The sequence below is a fragment of the Hyaena hyaena genome, unplaced genomic scaffold (genome assembly GCF_003009895.1).
Source record: "Hyaena hyaena isolate Hyena2069 unplaced genomic scaffold, ASM300989v1 scaffold_118, whole genome shotgun sequence".
In the NCBI taxonomy this organism is placed as follows: Eukaryota; Metazoa; Chordata; class Mammalia; order Carnivora; family Hyaenidae; genus Hyaena; species Hyaena hyaena.
In genome coordinates, this window is record NW_024080751.1 from 1744674 (window position 1) to 1764944 (window position 20271).

The following is a 20271-nucleotide window of genomic DNA, read 5'->3' on the forward strand; positions in this document are numbered from 1 at the left end:
CCACCCTGCCCTGACACAGGTACGCCGGGGCACCTGTCCTCGCAGCTGGGGCGCCGTGGGCCCGGGGGAGTCTGCGCACGGACACGTGCCCTGACGAGCCTGGTGCGGACCCGCGGTGCCGGAGACGGTCTTCAGGGGGCCGGCCTCTCTGCCAGCCGCCGCGGGCGACCGGCCAGCACCCTGCCTCCTGAGCGCCGCTGGAGCCGGCCACTTGTGCGCCCGGAGTTGGTGCCCGGTTTTCACGTTAATTTTAACTGCTCTGATGACAGCCGTACAAGTTACGCCGGAGAGCACCGCTCTCTTTGGGGTGCCTGTTCCTTGGTCTCCAGGCTCTGCCGGCTCAGTCACAGAAGCCCGTGCCCGTGTCCTCTTCTGGAGGCCAGAAGTGTGAGGTCAGGGTTCGGCAGGGTTGGGGTCCGCGAGGCCGCGAGGGAGTCCGTGCCAGGGCTGTTCCCCAGCTCCGGTCATTGCTGGCGTCTTGGCCACCGTCCCTTGTCATTTGCATGATGTCCTTCTTCATCCCTGAATTGCCCCTCGCCACGGGACCACCAATAGTGACCTCATTTTAACTTGACCTCCGTAAAGAGCCTGTCTCCACATAAGGCCGCATTCTGAGGTGCCAGGGGTTAGCACCCACAGATTTCGTTTGGGGGGACGCTCACCTGTGACACCTGTGGCAGCGGAGAACAGAGCGCCTGTGCAGGAAGCACTTTGAAGACTTCGTCTCCAGCCTACATGAACAGGCCCAAGGGGACCTAGTCAGCAGGTCACACTGGAGCTTGCTTTTTTTTTTTTTTAATTTTAATTTTTTAAAATGTTTTTATTTCTGAGAGAGAGACCGCGTGAGCAGGGGAGGGTCAAGAGAGAGAGAGAGAGACACAGAATCTGAAGCAGCTCCAGGCTCCGAGCTGTCAGCACAGAGCCCGATGTGGGGCTTGAACCCACGAACCGTGAGATCATGACCTGAGCCGAAGTCGGACGCCTAACTGACCGAGCCCCCCAGGCGCCCCCACACCGGAGCTTTCTAACCATGACCTCTTCGTTTCCGCGAAGCCATTGGCTTGAAATAAACCAGGTCAGTGCGTAGAGGATGGTCATGTTTGGGTTTCTGCAGGTGGGACTGACTGAACACCAGCTTCTCTGCATGTCCCACTGGGTCCCGTCGATCCGCTGAGGACAGTCGCAGCCAAGGCACAGCCGCGACGCCAGCAGGAGAGCACGCAGGGCAGAGCCCCGAGGTGCAGGTTTGTCTGTTGTTTTCCCTCACGAGACCGTTAGCTGCGGTCGGCGTGCCACCACTGCACGTTATTAGTCGTCTGAGGTCGGGCTTGGGGACGTGGGCGGGCTCGGGGCAGAGGGCAGGCCAGTGTCGTCCAGGATGCCAGCTCTCACTGTTCGGCTCCGGCAGAAAGGCAAGGAGAGGAAACAAGGCATCGGGTTTGGAAAGGAAGAGGCGGAGAAAGAAATCAGAGGTGATGCCCTTGTGCACACAGAACACCCGGACACGTATTACACAGAGGTCGGAGTTCATGAGGTTGTAGGGAACAGGGTCAGTGTCCAGAGTACGTGATTCTGTATCCCAGCAGCCAGAGAGGGAAATCAGCGGCCATCAATACGACCAAGGTCGGGATCCCTAGGGATACGTACAAGGACCCACAGAGGACACCCTCACACCCAAATGAGAGACACGACAGCAGTTCTGAGTGGAGGAAGTGATGTGTTTCCAGAGCAGCAAGGTGCTGCCGCGCTCAGGCCCCCGGGGGACAGTCTGCTGCTGGGGAAGGTCTGAGTCCCAAGATTTGTGTGAAGCTGCAGATGACTTAGAACAGCCCAGACGGTCCAGAGCAGAATCGGAGTGCTCACGCTCCCAGACTACAGGACTTGCCCTAAAGCTGCGCTAATCGAGTCGGCATGGTATTGGTGTGGGTGGGCAGACCTGGTCCGCAAACACAGCACAGAGTCCAGAAATGGATCCGTGTGTTCCAGCCACTGGGTTTTGGACAGACACCAACATGGAGAAGAAAGGCCGGATGGCAGTGCAGCTGGGGGCCTGGGGGCGGAGAGTGAGTCTTGACCCCGTCCTCACACACACACACACACACACACACACACACACTCGTTTGAGATGGGCCGTGGGCCTGAATGTGGAAACTCAGAGTCCAGAGCTTCTAGAAGACTGTGGAGCAGGCAGGGACCCCTACGGGCCTGGAAGGCACAAGCCATAAAGATAAAAGCGGCAAAGTGCACTTAAGTTCTGCCCGTCAGAAGATGCCCAGTGAAGCGGACGGGAGGCCACAGGCCAGGAGAGAGTGTGTGCGGTATGTAAACCCGACGGGAACCCGCGTGCAAAGTGTGCAAAGAGTTCCACGGCTCAGTAAAAAAATGTATGAGACACTTGAACGGGTCTTTAATGAAAGACCTATAGGTGGCCGATGAGCGAATGAAAAGTTGCCCATGACGACCGGTCATCGGAGAGATGGAAATCAGAGCCTTGGCGACTCGCCACACGCCCACCACGTGACTTAGACTGAAGGAGGCTGACAGCATCATGTCGGGGGGCAGGACGCTGTTGTGCAACAGTCCAGCCACTTCGGAAAACTGTTGCACTTATTTTTTTTTTGTTTATTTTTGCGAGAGTGTGAGTGGGGGAGAGGCAGGGACGGGTACACAGAGGATGCCAAGCAGGCTCCATGCTGTGAGTGCAGAGCCCCACGCAGGGCTTGAACTCACGCACGGTGAGATCATGACCTGAGCCGAAATCAAGAGTTGGATGCTTACGTGATTGAGCCACAAATGAAGCCTGTGTCCCTGTGATCTTCAGTTCCCGCCTCCATCGTAGCTTTTCGAGAGAAATGAATGCCTTTGTCCATCACGACCGTGGGAGCACGTTTACAGTGGCGCCGTTCACTCACGGACGGAGAAGGGAAGGAGCCGCCATCCGTCAGGCGGGGAGCGGATACAAACTGCAGTGTAATCGGCAATGCGATACTTCCCTGGAGTGAAAAGGGATAAACCACCGATCCTCTCAGTAACGGAGATGAATCTCTAAAGAATCATGAAGAGGCCAGTCCCAGAAGTCCCCGCAGCCTCTGGGTCCACCTGTGGGAAGGTCAAGCACAGGAGAATCCCGGAGGTGACAAGAGTCCGCGTGGTCACCCCTGGTGGCTGCCGGGGGGGTGAGGGGCCACCAGGACCCTTGGGCCTCCATCTGGGTAGTGGGCTTGCAGGTGGGCACAGACCTGTGTAAACAGACCAGGAGGTCTGTCCGTGCATTTTAACACATCCGAAGTGTGTCCCAGGAAAACCTGGGGACCCCCTGCACCGGAGCTCAGCTCCACCTGCACGGGTGGCCTGGCCCCACTGCTCTGGTGCCAGACGGGGAGGACACGGTGTGTGGGTGTCTCGGGACAGGTGGCGACTCGTCATCTTCTGGTGGTCCATGGCCACTGGGTAACTAGTTACTTAACTAGTTTTCCCTTCTATCAGACTGTGTCTCCAAATGTAAGTTTTGTCTTAAAAAAAAAAAAAAAAAAAAAGTCTGCCCAGCCTTCCTCCGTCCCTGAGCTCAGGGCCCCCGCTTGTCCCTGAGCCCAACTCTGCCCGGCCTTGACAACCCAGGCTTCCAGGCTGTTCTGGTCTCTTGCTACGTCTGAGCTGCTTTGGGGACCCACCCGAAGTCTCCGTATCCTTTGAGCCTGGTATACAGCAAGCACACAAGCAGTGCACGCTCTCATGGTGGAGGCTATGCAGTTAGAAGGACCACAGCCTGAGGGTGGCCTTTCCAAACCCTCCTGAAATGTGTCTCCCCAAAGCCCGGGATAACGGGAGCCTGTGGAGGGACCTGGCCCCGCCCACACGGATTTCAGCCCGTGGACACCGGGTCTGACTTCTGGCTTCCAGATCTACGAGAAAATAAACGTGACATAGTCGGCCACCCAGGTTGCGACCCTCTGTCATGGCAGCCACGGGACACTAGTGTGTCAGTTGAGCATTTTACAGCAAGCCGCGCAGGTCAAACCACGTCTGAGGCTGGGCCGCTCTGGTGCGGACCCTCCAGAGGGGGGCTTGGGGGTCCTCACCACTGCCGGGAGCCCCTCTGCCCGAGCTGGCATTTCCTCTCTGACACGGCCCCTCCCTCGCAGTGCCCTTGGCCACAGGGACTTCTTAGGCCACCAGGGTACAGCTCTATGTGGCTGGTCATGGTGCAGACCGCCAGGACGGCAGAGGGGAGGTGCCGAGGAGGATGTCTGCCCGTCCGTGACTGTCCCCCCCCCCCCGGCCCTCCCTGCAGGCCCGTGACCTGTGCCCCCACCTCTGCCACCTGTTCAGACGAGCTCCTGGCCGACAGCCTCTTAGTTTCCATGACAACCATCCCAGAGATTACAGGGAGGGAAGGGCAGGGCGGGGCAGACACAGGTGCTGCTCCAGGTGCGGCGAGCCTGCCCTTCCTGCCTGGTCCCTCAGCACGCTCCCCTGCCAGACCCCGTGCTCGGGGGCCGCTCTTCCGAGACCCCTACCGGCTCTGGCGGGCGTCTCCTCCATGGGGCCCATCAGCCTTGAGCGGTGGCGGGGGGGAGGCAAGGTCACTCTGGGATGCAGGTCCAGGGACCGCTGTGGGTGCCTGGGCCGTGTGAAGAGGGAGGGACAGTTGGGTGGGTGTGGGCCCGCTGGGCTCAACACCGTGGTCAGAGTCAACACCAGCCTGCCCTCTACTGAGCTAACAAATGCCCGTACCACCCGAGCCACTTCGTGTGGCTTTTCTGCACTGAGACGCATGCCCCCGTCTGAGCCAGTTTCTGAGAGCGGGGATGACACCTCCTTCCCGGTGGTGGGTGGGGGTCTCAGAAATGAGAGCAGCCCCTTCGTAGCGGCCCCCCATGGCTCAGGAGTGACATGCCCGCCGGCTACCTGGGGGCGAGGGGTGTGTGCTCTCTGCACACACTCCTCACACCGCACGCGTGCTCTGCTCATTCGGTCACAGGGGCACACGGGCCTGGACGACGGGGGGCAGCTGGGCCCCCAGTGCCACATGCCTCCTGGGCTGTCCTGAGTGCTCAGGGCACTTGGCCTCTGTCTCCTCTCACTCCATCTCCCCACCTGCACACAGTGCAGCTGGTGTCGGCCCCAGAGACCTGCAGGGACTTGCTCGGTCACAAGCTTCAGGAAGGCAGAACTGGACTAAAACCCGGGTCTTAACTCCAGCCAGACTGGTCACACTCCCGCTGCTGCCCCTGGGTCTTCTCAGCTGGGCTGGGGGGCTCCTCCCAGCCACGCCCTGACAAGCGCTGGGAACACGGCAGGGATAGCCAGGGAGGTCGCTGCCCTGCCAACACGGGGCGACATCACGACATGTAAATGTTAAATCACTAAGTTGTTCTAAAGAATCAAATACGCTCTGTGAGGAGAGACTGGGGACATAGGAGGGTCCCGCATGGGAAAGCTTTTCTCACAGAGAAGTCGGAAGATTCGGGAGCTCAGGGGGGCTGGGCCTCACCCCTCCCTGTCCCCGCTGTGGTCTCTAAGGTAAATGTCCAAGCAGACCGTTCTTTCCTAGAAAGGCAGCGGACGTTTCCTGAAGCCGCGGGCAGCAGCGCCCGGCAGTGGGAGGGTCAGCACTGCGGACAGCGCCCTGCAGGCGGCCAGCCAGGAGGGGCGACCGTGGGGGACCTTGGGGGACGCGCCTGCGCTGGTGAGCACGTGTGCCTGGGGCTTGGCTGCTGAGTTGGTGGGCGTTTGCGGGTGTGTGACGGGGCATGCGTGTTGGGAGGGTGGAGGGAGAAGCCAGCGACTCAGGCCTGCGCGAGTGGCCCCGTACCACTGCCTCTGCCCTTCAGTGGGCGTCCGGAGCCCATGCTCCCTGTCAGTCCTGAACACCCGTATTTGGTCGAATGCTGCTGTCCTGATGGCTCATGTGGCCGTCAGTCACCAACGTGCCCCTCCCCCCATTCCGATACGACCCCTGAGGGCCTTAGTCAGGACAAGGTTACTGCCACCCCAGCCTCAGGAGCCACCGGCCGGGGCAGCAGGTGCGGAGCCGTGGGCACTCACTGTGGGACGGGCCCTCTGCGGGAGCTTCTTAAGGAGGGGGCTGGCTCGCCCTGCCCCCCACCCGGGGACCCGGGGACTGAGGCCCCTTCCGTCTCCGGAGAGGCTGCTGAGAGCCACGGACTGGAGGGTGTGGAGTCATCACCGTGCCTGTGCACTGGCCCTGGGTCTGAGGTGCCGCAGGGCTGTGCGCGGAGAGGGGCCCTGGGCGCCGCGGGGCGAGGCCCGGGTTAGCCGGCCAGCACTCCCGCTCACGGGAGGGGCCCAGGAAGGCCGCTGCCCGAGCCTGGTGGCATGTGGGGGCGGGGCTCACAGTGGGCAGTGGGATCTGTGCTCTACACGGTCTTTGGGAACAGTTACAAGACCCAAACGGCCTAAGTCAGCCATTGTCATCCTCCGTGGAGTTGGGTGTCAGAGCGTTTCCTGCACGTCTCACGTGAGACGCCGTGTGAAGGCATCAGGTGCCTGGCGGAGAGCCCGGCGCCTTCCTCCCGCCCCCCCGGCCTCGGGCTGTCGGCACAGGGCATCTCCTGGGGACACCGGCTGGGCAGGTGGCAGCGGGTGGGCACACCTCAGGAGGAATGTGTGGGAAGAAGGAAGGGCGACCTTTCCTCAGGCCACTCAGGGTCTGGGGTCAGATGGGAAGGGAGGTGGGGACACGGGCTCCCTGCTCTCACGAGGCAGAGCCCAGTCTGTGTCCATCTGTTAAAACTGGGTTCAGATTAGACGTCTATTTCTCTCGTTAAAACAGCTGCAAGGTGGGCATTCCAGGACAGAGGTAAGGGCGCCACCGGCCACTGGTCTGTCCATCAGCCGTACTGTCTTGTCGCTGGGAGGCAGGCAATGGCTCGTGGCACCTTGACTTGGAATGTGGGAGTTTCTCGCTTCGTGCTGCATCTCACGGCCTCTCCCTTCCCCCTTAGAACACCCCCCCCCCAGTGTCCACTCGAAGCCCTGATTAAGCCCTAGACCCACCCCTCCTGGTCTCATCCTGAGCTCTAGACCGTCCACGTGTGGCTGTGCTGTGGGCGGCCAGAGCCGAGAGCAAGTCCTCCCCACGCCTGGGGCAGATCCGGATGGAGCCCTAGCCTCCCGGTCTGCCGCCTGCCCTCCCCCAGGTCCGCCTGCGCCTGCACGCTGGTCTTCCCTCTGCTCCTGCCCCCGTCCATCCTCAAGCCCTGGCCCTTCCTAATCGGATCAAGGAGTGTTTCTCGGCCGCTGCCCTCCCCGAGGCCCCAGCGAGGCTGGCCTTGACCTCTTGCTAGCAGGGCAGGCTTCGGATAGGTAGTTGGCCTGCCCCTGAGGCCGTGGCCCTGTGATGTCTTTGGGCGGGGAGGGGGGGGGCGGAGGCAGGGCTCCCTTGGGCCTCTGGGCAGCTGCCTGTGTCCCGTCTGCCTGGCCCAGGGTCCCCTAGGGGGCAGGACCAGGCCTCCTCAGGCCCTCAGGGTGGGTTGTCACCTGGTGGGGGAGCCAAGACCCCTGGGGCTCTGGCAGCGCACCCTGTGAAGGGACCGAATGCACTTCCTGGGCCTCCAGGGAAGGGGTCCTGGCTTCCCAGAGGCCCACGCTGGACTTCGTGGTTATTTTTCTGCCTCCTGGACGAGCAGCCCTCTGCTAGGGAGCTGGGTATGGGAGGCTGCCCTTAAGCCGAGTCTCCCCCCCACCCCCCAGGGTCTCACCCCAGGGGTCTGATTATAAGGAGTTTGTGCCCTTCCACCCCCCACTGCCTGTCCCAGGCCCAAAGCACTAGCCTAATTATGCATGTAATTAGCTGCTTGGCACCCTCAAAATTAGCAAGTGGCTAATTGTGCCTGTAATTATCAACTGCACCCGTAATTAACCGTGTGAGTGACTTTTTGTTACGCATGTTATTGCGGATGCAAATTTGTGCCTAAGTAAGAGGCGGGTGGGAGTCAGCTCTGCTAGGGGCTGGGGCACAGGGAGCAGCCTGCCAGGCTCAGGTCAGACTGTGCCACTTGGTAGCAGGTGAGCCAGGTGGCCACGCAGCCTTTCTGAACTCCTTTTCCTCGAGGAGGGCAGCCTGGTCGGGTGTGGGTGTGTGGCCTCTGCCAGCCAGCGCTGCTCTAGAGCTAGAGGCTCACTGTGTGGCGGGGAAAGCGTGAGCCACCCCTGGGGCTGCAAGCCAGGAGGCCAGGGACACTGGGTCATGTGACCGGGCTTGGCCAATCAGAGGGCTTCCGAGGACCACCCTGAGCAGCTGAGTTCCCAGCAGATGAAGAGCCGCTGCAGCGGGGAGGGGGCCAGCGCCTCGAGACCACCCAGCAGGGCATGGGACTCTCAAGTAGACCCGGGCCGTCCGCGGCATTGCAAAGGCAGGAGAACCCAGGGCTTGATGTGTAACTTCTAGAACCTGGAAACGTTTGCACTACGGCCTGTGGGCCTTCGTTTGTACGCTTTCGCTGGCCTCACACAGGTAAGGAGTGGCTGGTTTTGTTCACGTGCGTGCTCCCCGAGCCCAGAACTGTGCCTGGGACACAGCAGGGGCTCCAGAAATGTCCGCTGGACGAACGGATCCCACTATCAACGCCGAGGCCCCGGGTGCGGCCGCCTGCTGTCCGGGGGCACCACTGGCTTCTCGAAGGCACGGAGAAACACAAGCCAGGTTGAGGCCGACTATTTCAAAGGGGAACTTTATTGACTCGCCGGGAGCAGCGCCAGGGCCCCGCCTCCGCCCCAGCACACCGCTCGCTGTGGAACCGGCCGCCCGGCACTAAAAACACACTGAGAAAACATCGATGCTCTTCCCTTCTTTTCTTTTTTCCTTTTTTTTCTTTTTTTCTTTTTTTTTGGTACAAAATGATACAAACAACAATACAAAATAGTTGTGCTGTTGACGGTTACAAAAAAAGTTGGGGCGTTGCCTAACTGCGCGGTGCTGGGAGTCGCAGTGGGACACGTCACACTCCGGTATCTTTCCCCAAAACAACCACAGTCATGCGGGCTGCTACACATTTTGTCCATTTTCAGAAAGAAACATGCAAAAAACAAAAATCAGAACGGGAAAAGGAGAGAAAAGAAAGAGCAAAACGCGTTCCAATTATACACAGAGTGGCTCCCGCCGTGTGGCCGCTGGGCAGGGCCGGCCCGGCGCCGGGCCGTGTGGGCTGGTCCACGGGATGCGCTGTGTGTGGGAGACTTTCTTTTCAGGTTTTTTGGTGCTTTTTTTTCTTTTTTTAGCACCGACAAACACGGAGACTCCCCTAACTTTGTACCTTGCAGAAGACAGAGGTGCCATCTCAAAGGACCATGTGTGTTGGCCAGTGCTCATGCTAGGGAAACTGAGGCAATTCGAGGACCTGACGTTTGGCCGTTACCCCGACGCTTTGGTGGTGGGAGGCCCAGACACGGGGGGGTCCTCGGCTGGGGTGCGCGCCAACCACTGCCTCGTTCTCGCCTCTGCCCCGCAGCACAGCTGTGTCCTGTCCACAGAACGAAACCCCCTACGGAAAGGAAACTGTGCCCTAGCACTTTGCCGCGTCTGGGCCTCCGTGACCCTGATCATGGGCACATGGTGTCTACAAGCTACGTGAGAGAAGCGTTTGACACTGCTTGCACACTGAGCTAACCCTAACTTGACCTCGGGACCTGTTCCGAGGTGGATGTGGGAGGGCGCGGGAACCCCCTCTTGCTCTGGCCCCCAGGGACTGCAGGGGCGAGTGAGAGGGGCAGCTGTCTAGACATTTTGGAGCAGGGATGGCGCGAGAGGTCCCCCATCAACACCCCCCAGCTGGCTGCCAGAGCCTCAGCCTGCAGGATTTAGACCGGGTGGTGGTGAGGGGCAGGGGTGTGGGGTGAGGAGGCAGAGGACACAGGCACCTATGCCGGGGTCCACGGGATCGGTGTGCAGGAGGCCGGGTCCTGGGCCGGGCCTGGCACATCTGTCCCTGAGGAGAGCCCAGGGCCTTGGGGACCCAGGGGTGGACTCTGGACTTCAGAGAAGAGCCCACAGCTGCCTCAGCGCCTGGACCGTGTTCACACTCAGAAGTTCGACAGGTGGATGAACTTTCCAAAAACAAACAAAACACAGAAGATTCCGACTCACCTCCACTAGCCCTGACCCCACCAGCAAGCCCTCGAATGGCCACGCCCCCAGACGCCGGGACAGTCCTTGGCTGGGCCCAACGCATCTGTGGGGCTCAGCTTTGGATAGCGGTCCTGGCCTCCGCCCCTTGCAGACCAGCCCCCCGCCCCGACCCTGTGAGACTGCGGTCTGCACGGAGGGGGCATCCAGTGTGACACGGTGACTGCCTTTGTCCCTCCCTTCCTCCCCAGGCAGGCGGGACAGGGTCAGGGACAGAGCCTGCTACAGGCTCGCCACCATCAGGCCACACACGAGCGCTCACGGCCTCAGCTGAGCTCTGGGAGAACGCGGAGTTGGCGAAGGGTCTGGTGTGGGGCGGAGCCCTGCCCTCCAGTGGGGACAAACCCAGGCTCACTGCACACACGGTCCCTCAGGGACACCTCTGAGGCCAAAGTTGTTTGGAAAAGAGGGTGATCATAGGCAAGAAACAGGTCATAGACCGAGACTGCATCAAAGAACCCCAGACCCCAGACGGATGGCACGGAGAGCAAGCTGAGTGCCCACCCCCCAGGCCCTCAAGGCTTTGCCTGACCCAGGGCTCCAGGGCGGGAAACTGCCCCCAAGTGTATCCCAATGCCAAGTCCCGCCCAGGGCCAGCGCACCCTTCGCCCCCTTTCTTGGGGAGCCTGTGAATAGACCCGGGTTCTCCCACAAGGCTGTCTTCTCCTGCAGGGGCCCAAGGAACCTCTTCTCACCCAGCAAGCAAGCACGGTGAGGTCTCCCCAGTGGGTCTGGGGACACGGCGCCTTTCACTGTCCTGCGGAACGGACTCTTGAGTCAGGTGTGCGCGTCGGACCTGCCCGTGCAAAGGGCTGTTCCAACTCTGAGAGTCGGCAGCTGCTCAGGGCTGACCTGAGTCCGGAGGAAAGGAGACAGGCTGCTGCTCCAGGTGGGCGCCGTCCAGACGCGCCTGGGGGACAGACGGCGCAGCGACGTTGGGACAGCCGGGCCACTCGGAGCGTGTCTTTGCCGTGCACGTGAGCTCAGGAGCAGCAGGGACTCGGACGCAGAAAGGCTGCGGCTCGTGCGGTTCCCAGCCCTGCCTGCCGTCGGCACGGCCCTCGGGGTGGCTGGCCGCGCCGTTCTCGGGGGCTGGTCCTCTGACGGGGTCCTTCAGGAATCCAATCGTGAGGGGTGGAGGGCTCGAGGCAGGGTTTCTGGGGATGCCGGCTGGTTTGGGCTGTGGCTTACGGGGACGCCGTACTCTTCCGGACCAAAGGCAACAGGGACTTGGGCGGAGTTTGGGGCAACAGTCGTCTCTGGGGGCGGGACCCGGGGACAGCCGAGGGCAGAGAGGGTGAGCATCAGGGAAACCCCTTGGCGCCCTCCCCACCCCAGCTATCTACAGCGTCTGGCGTCAGAGGGCAGCCAAAGACGCAGGGAAAGCCAAGTGCACACAGTGGCGTGTTTGGTGGGCAGGCCCGCCTCCGCCCCTGGGGAACGCTCTGCGGCTGGGCGTCCTGCATCCCTCCAGCCTCACGGACACCTGAGGGCTCAGGAGACCCCGACCGTGTAGAGCAAAACTGGAGAACTCAGAAGGGCTGATGGGATTTGGACCCCAAACTGTTAAGCAACTTTTGTTAAGCAAATCACCCACTTAAGAAAAGAAAGACCCAGTCTCCCCGATTCCTTAATTGGTGCCTTCAGAGCGGGACTGGCTGGGGCTGGGGGCGCTCAGGACGGGGTTGGGGGGACGTACGTGGTCTGTCTGCTTGCTCTTAGTCACTCCTGAGTTTGAGGGAATCTGATACATGTACCAAAAGGCACTTTCTTTTTTTGTTTTTAAAAACAGTGCTTCTGTTCTAGGAAATTCAAGTTAAGACAGAGGGCCTCCCGCTCTCCCGGCGCCAGCCCGCTCCTGCGGTGGGCCGTGCGCGCCGCGGGGCGGGTCGCGTTCATGCCAGACAGCTCACTGTTGGGGGGGCTGGGGCGGGGAGGGACCCCTAACACACCACTGAGGGACACGTCCGTCCGCAGGGAGCCGGCAGCCCGGCGCCCGCACAGGCCCCCCGGCCGCTCAGTCCTCCTCGCCGCCTCCGTACATGTCCGCCAGCTTCTTGAACCTGGGCCCCCAGTCGTTCAGGTAATCGTAGTCTTGGTCCCCGGAGCTGGTCGAGCTCAGGGAGCTGACGGAGCCCGCGGTGGAGCCGCTGCCTTCGTAGTCGAAGACCAGCAGCGAGTCGTAGGGGGGAGCTGTGGGGTCATTGTCGGCGGCTCGGAGGCCCTGGGTCACAGAGACACGGGGTGAGGGGTGGGGGACACGGGGCGCCCAGGAGAGGGGCTGGGGCGCAGGCCAGGCAGCTGCGGTCCGCGGGCTCTGTGTGCAGCAGGTTCTCAGCAGGCGCTGCCTTGTCTAACCTCGCGGCCTCAGAGAACTGAGTAGGGGTGGGGTTCCAGGAAGCGGGAACCGGGACAGGGCGCAGAGGGCTGCGCGGGGCCTGGGGGCAGCCCCTCCCCAGGGGGCAGACGGGCCGTGATCCCATGCCACTGCCACACGGAATGTGACCCTGAGGTGGCCAGAGGTCGGAAATCTCAGGTTGTCATGTTCCCTGTCCCCCCAGTGAACAAAACTGGGTGACGCAGCAGGTGTGGCCAGAGCCCCTCTCCTGCACCCCTGCCCCAGGGGTCCCTCCTGCGGGACCCTGCGGGTGGCGGGTGCACACCCCTGCTCCTGAGCCCATGGGGGAGGGCTGCTGCCGGCCCTGGGCGTCCCCGTGGGGAGGGGCTCCCGCTGGCCCAGGGCGTCCCCGTGGGGTGGCCTGGGGGCCCACTGCGGCCGCCGGATGCAGGACACACGTCACTGCCCAGCCCCGCCCTGGGAAGGGCGCCCTTATCAGCCCTCAGTAAGAACGGTTTGAAGTTGCCACGTTCACTTTTCTCTAAGAATTGTCTAAAACGGGCCTTTAGTCCTAGATCGGGGAAGACATGCTTCTTGGGGTTTTGAAATTTCATCCCATCCCAGGGAGGAGGCGACGCCTCAGGCCGATCAGCTCAGGGCAGTTGTAGAAATGCGACCTGCGGCCGGGACGGGAGGTGCTACCGGAATGTCCTGAGAATGTTCGTGTCTCTGCCCCCCCCCCCATGGCCACACTCTGTTCAAGTCCGTCGTTTCATAGTTAGATCCTGGCATGGGTGGGGTACGCGTGTCACCAGCCCCTCTTAATGCGGCAGCGTCAGGGAGCAGACGGGGGTACACACAGGGACGCTGCGGGGACAGGGCAGCCCCTGAGCCCTATTCTGGCTCTGCCCCCTCAGCCCGGCCGCCCGCCCCACGCTGCCAGGGGGCTGGGGGGCGTTATGCTCAGTGGAGCGGCCCTGCTCGGGGGCCTGGGCTGCGCCCGGAGCACCCACCTCGGTGATGAAGTCTCCAATGTCTCCCGGGTGCGGCACCACGGGCCTGACCGGGTACTGAGGCTCGGCGCCCACGGGCCGCTCGTCCACCCGCCGCACCCCCGGGGCCTTGCTCAGCACGTGCTCCATGGCCTCCGGCTGCTGCAGCTGGCTGAGGTCGTAGTCCTGGGGAGGGGCCGGGAGGGGGTACAGTGGGGGCCACAGGCAGGGGCACCCAGCAGGCCTGCCCTCCCCACAGAGCCCGCTCCCCAAACTCGACGGCAGGCGCCCTGGCCAGCCTGACGCTCCCCCCCCCAGGGCCCGGGACACCCCCCCCAGCACACGCCTCCTTTGTTCCTGGGAACAGCCCCGGCTGGGGCTCCTGTTACCCTGTCTTAAGGGGGCACTAAGCTGTACTGGGGGGCACAGCTGCCCCAAGCCCCCCCCCCCCCCCGCAGACCAACCAGCGCCTGAGGGGCCTGGCACCGCCCCGTTGTGGGCGCGGGCGGGTGGGCACAGTGTTGGGGTCCTGGCTAAGCGGGGAGAGCAGAGTGGGGGCGCCGTGCCAGCCCCAGGTGCAGGGGCGGCGGGGAGGGAGGCCAGGGCGCGGGCGCCTTCGCACCGAGAGGGGGGAAGAGGCCGTCCGGCCGCGGCCCCTCGCCTCACCTGGTCCTCCTCGCCGCCCCCTTCCTCGTCGTACTTGAGGATGTTGTCGCGCACGTCGTCCTCGGGGTCGATGAGCAGCTGCTTCGTGTGGCGCTCCTTCTCCCTCCGCTTCATCCACACGACGAACAGCAGGACCATGGCTGTGGGGGGCAGCGCCGTGAGGGGGGCAGCGCCGTGAGGGGGGCCGCGCCGTGGGGGGGGCCGCGCCGTGGGGGGGGCCGCGCCGTGGGGGGGGCCGCGCCGTGGGGGGGGCCGCGCCGTGGGGGGGGCCGCGCCGTGAGGGGGGCCGCGCCGTGGGGGGGACGCGCCGGGGGGGGGCAGCGCCGTGGGGGGGGCAGCGCCGTGAGCGGGGGGGAGGAGGTCAGTGCCGCGCCGTGTGCGGGGGGGCGGGGGGGCCGCGCGGTGAGCAGAGGGGGCGGGGCCGTGCTGTGAGCAAGGGCGCCTGCGCGTGTGAGCAGGGGCGCCTGCGCGTGTGAGCAGGGGCGCCTGCGCGTGTGAGCAGGGGCGCCTGCGCGTGTGAGCAGGGGCGCGCACGCGCGGCTCAGCCGGACTCACTGAGCAGGATGACGATGCAGATGAGGATGGCCACGATGGCGCTGGTGCCCAAACCAGCCGCCGCCACGGCGCCAACCGTGGTGCAGTCACCGTTCTCGTCGCACGGGCACACCTTGACCTTGATGACCGATGTGTTGGACAGTGGGGGGTTCCCGGAGTCTGTGACGATGATGGGGACGTCGTACATCCCAGCCTCCAGGTAGAGGATGCGCAGGCTCAGCTGAGCATAGTCACCTGGCAGAGGGACGGGGCAGGCTTCGTTCAGTCTGCAGCCCGTGCGCCCGTACAGCAGGGCGTGAGGGCGCAGACACAGTCCGACAGCACGAAAGTCTAAAATATCTGTTTGGTTCCCGCACGTGCTAGATCACTCCATAAAGTGAAAAGACATTGGCAGTGCAAGAAAAGAGTGATTGCAGCGTGTAGGATGAAGTCATTTCCTTAATATATAAAGAGTTCTACTAAGTCAATTAGAAAAAAAAAACCTCAAATAGGCAAGAGCATTGAACAATTAATGGAAGAAACAGCAAACGGCCAGTGAATAGATGAAGAAAGTGCGCTGGGAGTTAAGAGATGAAAATGGAAACCACGATTTTCGCTAACATTGGAAAAATGCTTTTTAAAACTGACATTCAGGGCTCCTGGGGGGCTCAGTCAGTTAAGCATCCGACTCAATTTCAGCTCAGGTCGTGATCTTCTGGTTCATGGGATTGAGCCCTGCATCACACTCTCTTTCAAAATAAACATAAAAAACTTCTAAAACATAAACAATAATAACATTCAGGCGAGGGCTTGGGTAAACTCTCTTGCACTCCTGGGGAAGCTAGAAAGTGGTGTGACCTTTCCGGATCCATCCTCGAGGTGCCAGACCACCTCAGAATCTGGATGCCCCTTTAAACAACAAATCCACACCTAGGGAAGTACCCTCAGGAAATAGATGGGTCGGGGTCCCACGGGTCGGAGGCCCGCGCAGGAAGCAGTCGCGGACACGAGTGGCTGGGGCTGCAGGATGTTGACGGCCGTGCTCGTTCTAACAGTGGGACCGCCTTCGTGGCCCCCTCGGGACGGGCCGGAGCAGGGCCAGCGTCCTCAGCCTCGTGCGGCTCCCGTCTCCACCGCTCACTCTTCCATGGGCCCCCTTGGGTGCCGCGCCCCAGCCGTGCCCCTTCACTGGAGCCTGAGGCGGGCTCACCGTTTAAGCGGGTGATGGTCCAGTTCTTGCGCACAGCGGCCGGGACAAAGGGCAGCTCGAAGACGTAGGGGCCGATGTTGGGGTCCACGTCGGCGTCGGCCGCGGTGATGTTGATGGCGTTCAGGCTGGGCTTCTCGCAGATCTGGGCCTCCTTGGGCAGCAGCTCCGGGGCGTTGTCGTTGATGTCGATTAGATAGATCTGGAGGGTCCCTGTGCCGCTGGCCGGGGGGATCCCTGCGGGACAGACGCGGGGTGACCGTGCGGGGCACTCCTGGCACTCCACGGCCACAGGCACGCGGTGATGCACGTGGGATCCGCCCGGGGACAAACCACAGCCACGAACCTGCACTAACACCCGCTGTACAACACACACAGCCACTCAGCTGTGCACAGCACACGGACAGAGTGCACGAGCACACAGCCACGCAGCCACGCCAGGACCTGCACCTGCCACACGTGCTCTCACACGCCCACACGCGCAACAATGCACACACGCACGAACTCGCCCACAGCACAAACACAAACACACACTCTACCACACCGCTCACACAGGCATGCACACACTTGTACGCACACACACAGTTGCTCATAACATTCATGCACATGGACATGTGCGCGCGCACACACACATGCACACGCACACACATGCAATACTCATGCGCACACGCACGGTTGCCCACAGCACTCACGCATGCGCGCGCACACACACATGGTCGCACACAGCACTCATGCATGCTCACATGCACACACACACACTCGCACACTCCTGCACGCACACACGGTTGTCCACAGCACTCTTGCGGAGCTCTACTGGTACGTGGCTGCAGAAGATGGTGCTCACACTCAGGACCCACACCCCTCCGGGACCCCGTGCGGCTGGCACCTGCTTCCTCCCTCTCTTCTGAGCCTGGGCTCCTTGGGGCAAAGCCCTTCCTCCAGATCCTACGAGCCTGGGTGCAGCCTGCCCTGTTCATCTGCCCTCTACTTTCTGCTGCTTTGGCCACGGGTTCATTTAAAGCCACTTTCTAATCCAGCAGCTTGAGCTGCTGGAGGAGAGGCACCTCCAGCCCCCACAGCAGCGGGCACATCTCACGGTCGCTTCCAGGGCTGGGCTTTTGCAGGCCTGGTGGGTCAGGGAAGGCAGGAAGGAGGCTCGCGGGGGGTTATCAGGCCCCGGCTCCCACTTGCTATGGAATAAGGAAAAAGCCTTTGTGCGAGGGCGGTTCTTGCTCCTGAAGCCTTAGCTGTACTGCTGTCCTAAAACCCACCAGGCATAGGTCGGCCTCAGGACCTTTGCACAAGCTGCTGCCTAACTCTGGGACTCCCCTGCTGCCCCATCTTCCCCTGGCTTGTTCCTTCTGGTCCCATAGGTCTTGGCCCCACAGTCTCACAGCGCCCTCCCTCCCATGCCTCGTTTTGTTTTCTTCCAGAACTTGATTCCTGAAATTATTGGTTGACTTGTTTCTCATTTGTCTCGAGGGGGCAAGAGACTGCTGAGTTGTCCATCAATATCCATTTCATTTCCCTTTTTGTCCTTAAAAGAACTGGAGCCCCAGGTTTTACCTGGGGTCATCACTGCCCAGCCAGAAGACACGTTTCTCAACATCCTTTGCAATGAATTGTGACTTCATGGCTAAGTTCTGGCCTTTCTGAGCTGGGGGTGAAGTCCTTAGAAGGGCAGAAATGTGTCCCTGCCTTCCTTGGTCTTCCTTCTGTCTGCCGGCATGTGGTCGTGATGGCTGGAGCACCAGCAGCCATTGTGGACCATGCTGTAGCTCGCCAAGCCCACGCAGGTGGCCAGAGTGAGCCTGCTTTCTCACACCGGGCCTGAGACCCAGGGCTGCCTGGCCGCGTCTTCTCTTATGTGAGAGGAAGGGAACCTCGCTCCTGCTGCAGTTTCTAGCACTGCTACACGGCTGAGCCTGTCGAGCTGACACACGGGCCCCTGGAACGTCAGACTTGTCTGTCCCGTCCCGCTGAGCAGTGGCGGCACAGAGCAGCTCATGGTAATGACAGCAGTGAAGGCCCTGCTGACCTGAGCCAGGCCCTGTTCCCAGTGCCCTGGGGGACACGAGCTCACTGATTCTCACACACAGCCCCAGCGGAGGAGGCAGGGTTACCCCACTTTGCAGAGGAGGCCACTGAGGCACGGACTGATCAGATCTCTTCCTACCACTACGTGGTGCTGGGACTGATTCCTGGCTCTAGATTCTTTCCTCTCCCCTGCTCCCTCTCCCCTCCTGTGCAGAGTCGGGTGGACACCCTGGGCTCTGGGCCTTGCCGGCTCCTGGGTCCCAGGCAGGTGGCCCTGGGGCCTGGAGTCCCAGCACCCAGATATCTGTCCACATCCCTTGGAAGGTCCAGTGCTCGTGAGCCTTCTTCCTGCCCCATACCAGCCCCACTGCTGCCGCCTCTGCTCAGCCCTCCCTCATCCCTGCCCGGCTCTCCGCACCCCTGCCCAGCTCTCTTCACCCCTGCTCGGCCCTCCCTCACCCCTGCGCAGCCCTCCATACCCCTCACTGCTGACCAGCCCTCCTCGCCCCTGCTAAGTCCTCCTCATCCCTCTCAGCCCTCCCTGCTGCTGTTCAGCCCTCCCTCACCTCCACCCAGCCCTACCCGTCCCTGCTCAGCCCTCTTCACCCCAGCCCAGTTCGCCTTCATTCTCACTACCCCAGGCTCCTTGGGGCTCCTCAGTCTGGCTCGGGGGCCTCGCTGTCACCCTTTCTGCCGTCACCCTCTCTGGGCTCCCAGAGCTCATGCCATTGGTATGTGGCTTCTCATAGGTGTGTCTGCCCTGCCTCTGGGGCCCCCTGTTCGACTGAGGCTGCAGGGGCCTGGGTCAGGGGCCTGGGTCAGGGGCCTGGGTCAGGGGCCTGGGTCAGGGGTGGTCAGAGCCACAAGGGGCTGCATCCCAGGGGCTGCTTAGGGGAGGCCCTCCCCTGCTCACCTGGGGGTCAGGCAGCCACCAGAGCGCCGAACAACGCCTGCCTGGGGGCATGAAGGGCGGTGAGGCCCCTCGCGGCTCGCCCCCCTGCTTCCCTCCTCCACCTTCTCCAGGTGCCGGAGGGTCCCTGCTCGGGCTCCCTGTCATGGAGCCCGCGGCCCGGCGAGCACCTGGCAGTCACCCCCCGGAGTGGGACGTACCGTTGTCAGCCGCCAGGAAGGTGGCCTCATAGACGTTGTTTTTGATGTAGAGGGACTCGCGGTCAAGGATGGCTGCCGTGGTGATCTGGCCATTGGTGGCATTAATGTGCAGCCAGTTCGCCGGGTCCGACAGCTTTGAGTATCTGCGGAGGGAGGAGGTGAGGGGGTGAAGGGGGGAGTGACCCCGAGCCCCCGGCCGCCCTGGCCACCAGGCCTGCCAGCCGGCACTTCGCAGGACACGGCCCTCGCGGGGCGCCTGCCTGGACCCGGGGCCTTCCCTGCAAAGGCGGCTCGCAGACACCGTGGGGACAAGGACCCCAGGAGGCAGGTGCTCCCAGCGGCCCCCCTTCACAGACGGGGAGACTGAGGAATGGAGGGGTAATGACAGCCGGTAGACGAGCCTGACCAGGACTGGCCTGGCTTGGGACACGGCTGAACGTGGTGAAAACCTTCTGCCTTCCTGGGCGGAGACATGAGGGTGTGCGGCGTGCGGAGCGCCTGTACCCCTCGGGCCGGGGGGGCCCCGCTGCCCCCAGGACCGGAGCTCCCGCTGCCCCTCCTGGCCACACGGCACAAGTCCTGGCCCACCTCACGGCCTGCTGCATGAACCGGTCGGGGTCCACTGCCGAAAACGTGGTCAGCACGGTGCCCGTGGGCACGCCCTCCTCCAGGCGGATCAGCTTGTGGTTCGAGGGGAAGTAGGGCGCCTCGTTGACGTCCATGACGGAGATGGTCACCCCCGCCGTAGACTGGAAGGACATCTGGATCCCGCTGGCCAGAGGCGCCTGGTTGGACACCATCACGGTCAGCATGAACGCCCTGTTCAGCTCGTAGTCGACGGCCTGGAACAAGAGAAGCCCCAGGGGCTGAGCTGGCGCAGTGCCCGCGGGGCTGTGGCTCGGAGGGTGGTGGCCGTGGGCTGGTTGGTGTGCGGCCACCGCCCCGATCTGTGCCCAGGAGGCTGGTCCCTAGGGAGGCCGGCCGCAGGCTCCCTTGTCTCTGGCTTCGCACGGAGTTCGCCGACGGGAGGAGAGAGAGTTGGGGTAAAGGGCACCCGCCGCGCCTTCCCATCATGCCGTGCGAGGGCAGTGGCGGGGCTCCTGGGGGCCGGGGGGCTCCGGCTCCCTGTGGCGGCACTCCCTGCGGCTCCCTCATCGGGTGCCGCTCCGTCCAGCCTGGCGCGGTCAAGGCCTCACTGTTCGTCCAGGGCTGCCCTGCTGGGTGCCATGGGGGGTCCTGT

The 20271-nt window shown here is 62.6% G+C and overlaps 1 protein-coding gene across 1 annotated transcript in view; it reads right to left on the minus strand.

Moving 5' to 3' along the window:
• Positions 1-8680: 8680 nt before the first annotated feature.
• Positions 8681-20271, minus strand: part of CDH4 (cadherin 4) — a 514294-nt gene continuing 502703 nt past the window's right edge. The window contains exons 10-16 of the mRNA XM_039237054.1: positions 19620-19873; positions 19032-19174; positions 15888-16121; positions 14699-14932; positions 14144-14283; positions 13499-13663; positions 8681-12371 (exon numbers count right to left, since the gene is read on the minus strand). Coding sequence (XP_039092985.1) covers positions 12165-12371; positions 13499-13663; positions 14144-14283; positions 14699-14932; positions 15888-16121; positions 19032-19174; positions 19620-19873 — 1377 coding nt within the window. The 3' untranslated portion in view covers positions 8681-12164. The remainder of the gene's footprint in view (positions 12372-13498; positions 13664-14143; positions 14284-14698; positions 14933-15887; positions 16122-19031; positions 19175-19619; positions 19874-20271) is intronic.